The sequence below is a fragment of the Nicotiana tabacum genome, chromosome 15, assembly GCF_000715075.1.
Source record: "Nicotiana tabacum cultivar K326 chromosome 15, ASM71507v2, whole genome shotgun sequence".
Taxonomy (NCBI): domain Eukaryota; kingdom Viridiplantae; phylum Streptophyta; class Magnoliopsida; order Solanales; family Solanaceae; genus Nicotiana; species Nicotiana tabacum.
Window position 1 is genome coordinate 83,117,421 of NC_134094.1, and position 5,051 is coordinate 83,122,471.

General features: G+C 33.4%; 1 protein-coding gene across 1 annotated transcript; it reads right to left on the bottom strand.

Moving 5' to 3' along the window:
• Positions 1 to 269: 269 nt before the first annotated feature.
• LOC107761325 (uncharacterized) lies at positions 270 to 4,428 on the bottom strand. The gene is made up of 6 exons (XM_016579551.2): positions 4,246 to 4,428; positions 4,076 to 4,126; positions 3,162 to 3,213; positions 2,939 to 2,997; positions 2,708 to 2,753; positions 270 to 692 (listed from the first exon to the last, which is right to left on the bottom strand). Exons 1-6 carry the CDS (start codon positions 4,369 to 4,371, stop codon positions 550 to 552), a joined length of 477 nt encoding a protein of 158 aa, XP_016435037.1. The 5' UTR covers positions 4,372 to 4,428; the 3' UTR covers positions 270 to 549.
• Between the last annotated feature and the right edge of the window lie 623 nt (positions 4,429 to 5,051).

Consider the following 5,051-nt stretch of genomic DNA (forward strand, 5'->3'; position numbering starts at 1 on the left):
GTAACAATTTTCAAAACAAGCTGATGAGCATCATAGCAGTGATGAAATTCCACATACAACCAAATTACAACTATTTGACAGTAGTACAATAATGTGAAAGTAGAACATGAGTTTTAAATATGAATTAGAGGACTCATCCAATTATTTGCTGGTAATCAAAAAGTTATATAACTGGAACAAAGGCTCTTTGTCACTGTCAACTCCATCAAACACCGATGAGGATGCAACAATCTACAGAGGCATTCAGTTCTAATACGAAGCACTTAGATGCAAGATCCAATAATTATGCCGTTTAGGCTATTTACCAAATTATTCAGCATGAAATATTCTTTAGCAGTTAACAAGTGAAGCACGAATGTTTTGAACATTCCTAGGCACAAGCTCTCCTATTATTACAAAGTAAAAACTATTTCTTTGATAAAAAAGATGTACCTAAGAAATCACCCCAGCACCGAAACATCTTTCGATTAACAGTTGCTCCAGAAAAATATAAATTTGTGGCAGAATTTGAAGTAAGGTTTAGCTCCGATTTTGTGCATCTCGAGTGAATCAGCTGAGTCTTTCACGTTGAGCAGCAGAAGTATGGGCCTCCTCAATATGTCTGGTAAGCAACGATATTCCGTAATGTGATGCACTTGAAGCAGCATAATATGAAGTCACCGTAAGTTGAGTAAACTTCGGAAGTGCATATCCTGTAATGCACGATTACACATTAATCTGGTCAATTACAAATTAAAAATCAATAAATAAGATAATCAGCAAGGAAAAAGCTCTTTGATTATTGTAAATGTTATTGAATCTTCGCGTCCTTGACTGTGTCTGGCATGACTCTATTGTTCGTCCTAACCATGCCTCTTTTACTCGAGTGCTCTATATTACTTACAGCACCAAAAAGATCCTAATAGCAGGAAATATTTCACATCAAGTGATGCTGAGTAAATATCAAAAGGTTTGAAGACGACAATTAACCTTAGCATAACAGAAAGGTTGCTCAACTATGATCTGAATGCATGAATTCTGTCTACTAGTTCACTTTGATATTGAGCTGTAGGGCAAAGAAACGGTGCTTTAATCTATTGTTTACATGGTTTCAAACGTCCTTGTCAACCACTTGGCCACAGAACTTACAATTGCGATGCAGCTTTTTCTTCTCTCAAAGAATTATTTCAGTTGAGCTTTGTATGCTTTTCCGTTTCTTTTAAATATCCCACTTTTACTTGACATAGGTACTAAGATAACATGATGAAAAAGGCATAAAAATTAATGTAATACAAGGAAGTTCAGAATTTCTATAGCACTATACAAAGTTTGTAGCTGCATGTATGCTGAAACCAAATATCTGTTACTCCCACAATCCAATTCACAGTAACTTGAATATCTTTTGAGTGTGAAAGCGAGTACATGTTACCTTTTTATCATAAGATATGGAAAAGAATAATATATAGGAAAAAGCTTCCCCTCTAGAAAAGAGAACGTGGGACAATCCATAATAAAAGTAAGATAGTTATTTTTGAAGAAAAGGTGCAATTAGGACTTCATTTATCATAATAAGATTTTTTTTTATTTATTTTTATCATACTAAACTTTTTTTCACATAAAACTAAGACTTCACGTAAAATTTTAATTGCCTAATTTTAGATAAAACCTCCTTAATAGCTTGGTAGATGTCTTTGTAGAAGGGGGTGACATATGAATCAGATCCGTCAATGGGATCACTTTTACTTTTCATCAGCCTGGCTTTCATGTGTTATATGATGCCAATGAAGCAAGTCCATTTATAGTAAGAAATTTCATGCAGGGTGAATCTTGGATCCCAGCAAGTGGAGTGCCATATTTGGCTGCCAAATAATATATGTATTTGTCAATAGACTGAACATTAATGTGTAGGCTATCAAATTGGCAAAATAAATCCTACTTTGACCGTTCAAAGTTTATCCAACTATATCAAAGTGGGATTTCTAAGATTGTTCTTCTCTTCTCCTCTTGCTTTTTGCATCCATCTTATGTATCTCCATCCGATCTCTCCTAATTCGCTAAATTCTCAAGTAAAATGGAAAGTGGAGAAGAAAAACCAAGTGACAAATTCTATTAGATATGAATGTTATGAGTTTTGTAAAATTCTAGACAAGCCTCAATATTAGCAGCACATTAACTATGTTCTTGTCAAGTTTAAGGAACCAAATTGATTCTACTCAACGTATTGCAAGAAACAGATCAAGCACGTCTTCGTGATTAAAGCATTCTTTTAGCGATGTTCATTCTAAAAGTTTATAACAGTTTATTAAGAAGTAAAGTAACTATAGCAGGGATTTAAAATATCACCAACAATTTCAGATTCCACAAAGGGCAGATGAAAGATTTATTTTTGCTAGATTATTCACAAACACCCAAGGGATAAAGTAATAATCCAATTATACTAAGATAGAGAAAAGAAAACTTCAGCAGAGACACCCAATATACATCCTAGCAACCCCATGATTGACATTTTTTTTTAATATTTAACACCCCCATGCTTGACATTAGCCTTCAAATTACCAACTTTTAAGCAACAGTGAATAAGGAAGTATTGCTGCTTACTGTTACTTATTTAAGAGAAAACAGAAAATGTAAAGCTGCTGAGTATCATAGCAACTTTTTCATTATAGAATAACACATACAAAATGGAAAGAACAAAGCTTAAAATGTAATTATAACTTCAGAAAATCACCTCCAACTGCCGCAATTGCTGAAGAGAACATGAGAAGTGGAGGAAGCTGCAATAGCAAAACCATTGAAGAAAAGGGTAAACAGAAAATGTGAGAGGAAGGGAGCTGTAAATAACATGCCAATTGTAGTCCGCTATAGATAGTCAGAGAAAAGAACAAATCAAGAATACAATGAAAATCAGGGAGACTACAAGAGAAGTGTTAAGGAACAGAAAAGCGGTGTAAATGCCTACCCCTATAACAAATGGAAGCCACTTTGGTCCCTTCACATGTCTCTGGACGAAAGGGATACCTGAAGAGATACTTGCATTAAAGACTTCAGCCATGAATTCTTAAGATAAAACTTAGAAGAGAAGGAAATATTTAGTTTAAGATTTCAACCATGATTTAATAGAAAGAGAGAACAAAATAAAGATAAAAAAGGTAAGCACAGAAGCCATAATACATCAATCATGCCTGTATTGAAACCATGAATTGCACTGAGCAGTCCACCAATTCCAGAGCCAGCCTAATCAAAGGTAAAGTATTACTTTAATTAACAGGTAAAAGCTCTTCATATTATGATTGCTCTATATCTCTATTTCGCTCAGGGGTTTAGTAGCCTTGTCCAACTGGTTATAAAACTTTTGATTAGTAAAACGAGGGCTATTATTCCAGCCTTAGGTATAAGTTTACACTTCGTGAGGAATCCCATATAGAGTGTCGACTGTTAACAAAGTAATTCGTGACTTCTTTCAGATTTTGGGTGGAAAACGTTCCAAAATGAAACTCATCCCACGGGTTACAATAGCAACTTTCCGCTGCATTGAATCAACTGAATTCCAAGTTACTATGAAAAAGATCTTTAAATATACAAAACATCCATATAACATTAAGAGCTCTTGAGACTCAAAAACATTTTTATCCAATTCACCTCTTTGGGAGGACTTTCTTAGAGTTTTTGGAAAACTTGATGGACTCCTAAAAGGTGATTTTCAAGTTTTCCAGAGAAAAAACTGAAAAACAAAATTCAAAGTTCTTTTTTAATGTTAAAAAGGTAACTTTTTTCTTTGCAAACACTATCAAACGAACACAACTGATCAAAACTTGAAAAAGGTGTTGGCGCAAAAGTTTTTTGAGGGTCAAACATTCTTTCATACTCCTCTATTTCATTTTATATGACACAAATTACTATTTACAGAGTCAAACATTCTTCCATTGACTAAAATTTGTTTCATACATTTTCAAATATGTTTAATTATGAAAATTGTGACTTCTAATACTTATGTAACTTTTATTATAACAAAATCTTAGATATTTGATCTTGTAGTTCAAATACCATCATTCTTTGTCGAAGCAGAGAAAATATGAAAGACATAGCGGATACTTACCACAGCCGTGACATCGTGCAGTACAGGAGTAATCGCCCATTCTCCACTTTTCTGAACCCAAATCAAACAGAAACAGCTCGAATTACTAGCTAGGCATTTCATCAAACATGTAATAGGCAAGATGTAATACAATTACAGGTACACAACAATGAGTAAAACATGTTACGTACCGAAGTGGGGTTCAAGAGAGAAAGACAACGAGGGCATCGAGCAGAGCCGAGGCCAGGTTTGATTGTAGGATCATAATCGAGATTTCCTCTCTTCAGCTTTTCTTCGTATACCTCTCGTGTTCCCATATTCCACTTAGAAGCTTTTCAACATTTTAGTTCCCTTTTCAGCTGTTGCTCTTTTCTTGAACATGGGTTCGATGTATGATGGTTTGAGGTTGGGCCGGAAATGGATAATGGGCCTGGACTTTGAGCTTTCTGACCCATTTTTACACGGATAATCTTGTATTTAATAATATTTTTATTAATAACATTATTTTTTGTTTATTCCATTAATAGCCTTTTTTACAAGTATAGCAGGTTTTAAATTTTATGCGTAGATTAAGCAATAAACGGACTCCACAAATTGCGGGATTAGTATCTCACTTTTAAGGAATATGTTTCGATTCCTCACTGGATTCTCTCAAAGATACCCCCTCCCACCACTCCCTCTTTTCTATATATCATCATTCTCGAAGGAGTCTTCCCCTCTTTTATAAACTTTCCTAGTATATATATATTGTGTATTTTTGCATTATTAGATTTGGTACTTTTGACTTATATCATATGTATTTTAAATTGATATATTTTAATTCACATTTAAATACACCTTATATCATTATTATACATTGTATAAAAATTATTTCACTATTATACTATTTATATGACATGCATTTTAAACTTATATAATATGTATTTTAAATTTATATATTTTGATTCACATTTTAAATACACATTATATCATTATTATACATTGTATAAAAATTATT

Coding starts and splice junctions, on each gene's coding strand:
- LOC107761325 (XM_016579551.2), bottom strand. CDS start 4,371: ATGGGAACACGAGAGGTATACGAAGAAAAGCTGAAGAGAGGAAATCTC. Junction 4,127..4,245: donor CTCTCTTGAACCCCACTTCG/GTACGTAACATG, acceptor ATTTGGGTTCAG/AAAAGTGGAGAATGGGCGAT. Junction 693..2,707: donor AGCAATTGCGGCAGTTGGAG/GTGATTTTCTGA, acceptor CGTGCATTACAG/GATATGCACTTCCGAAGTTT.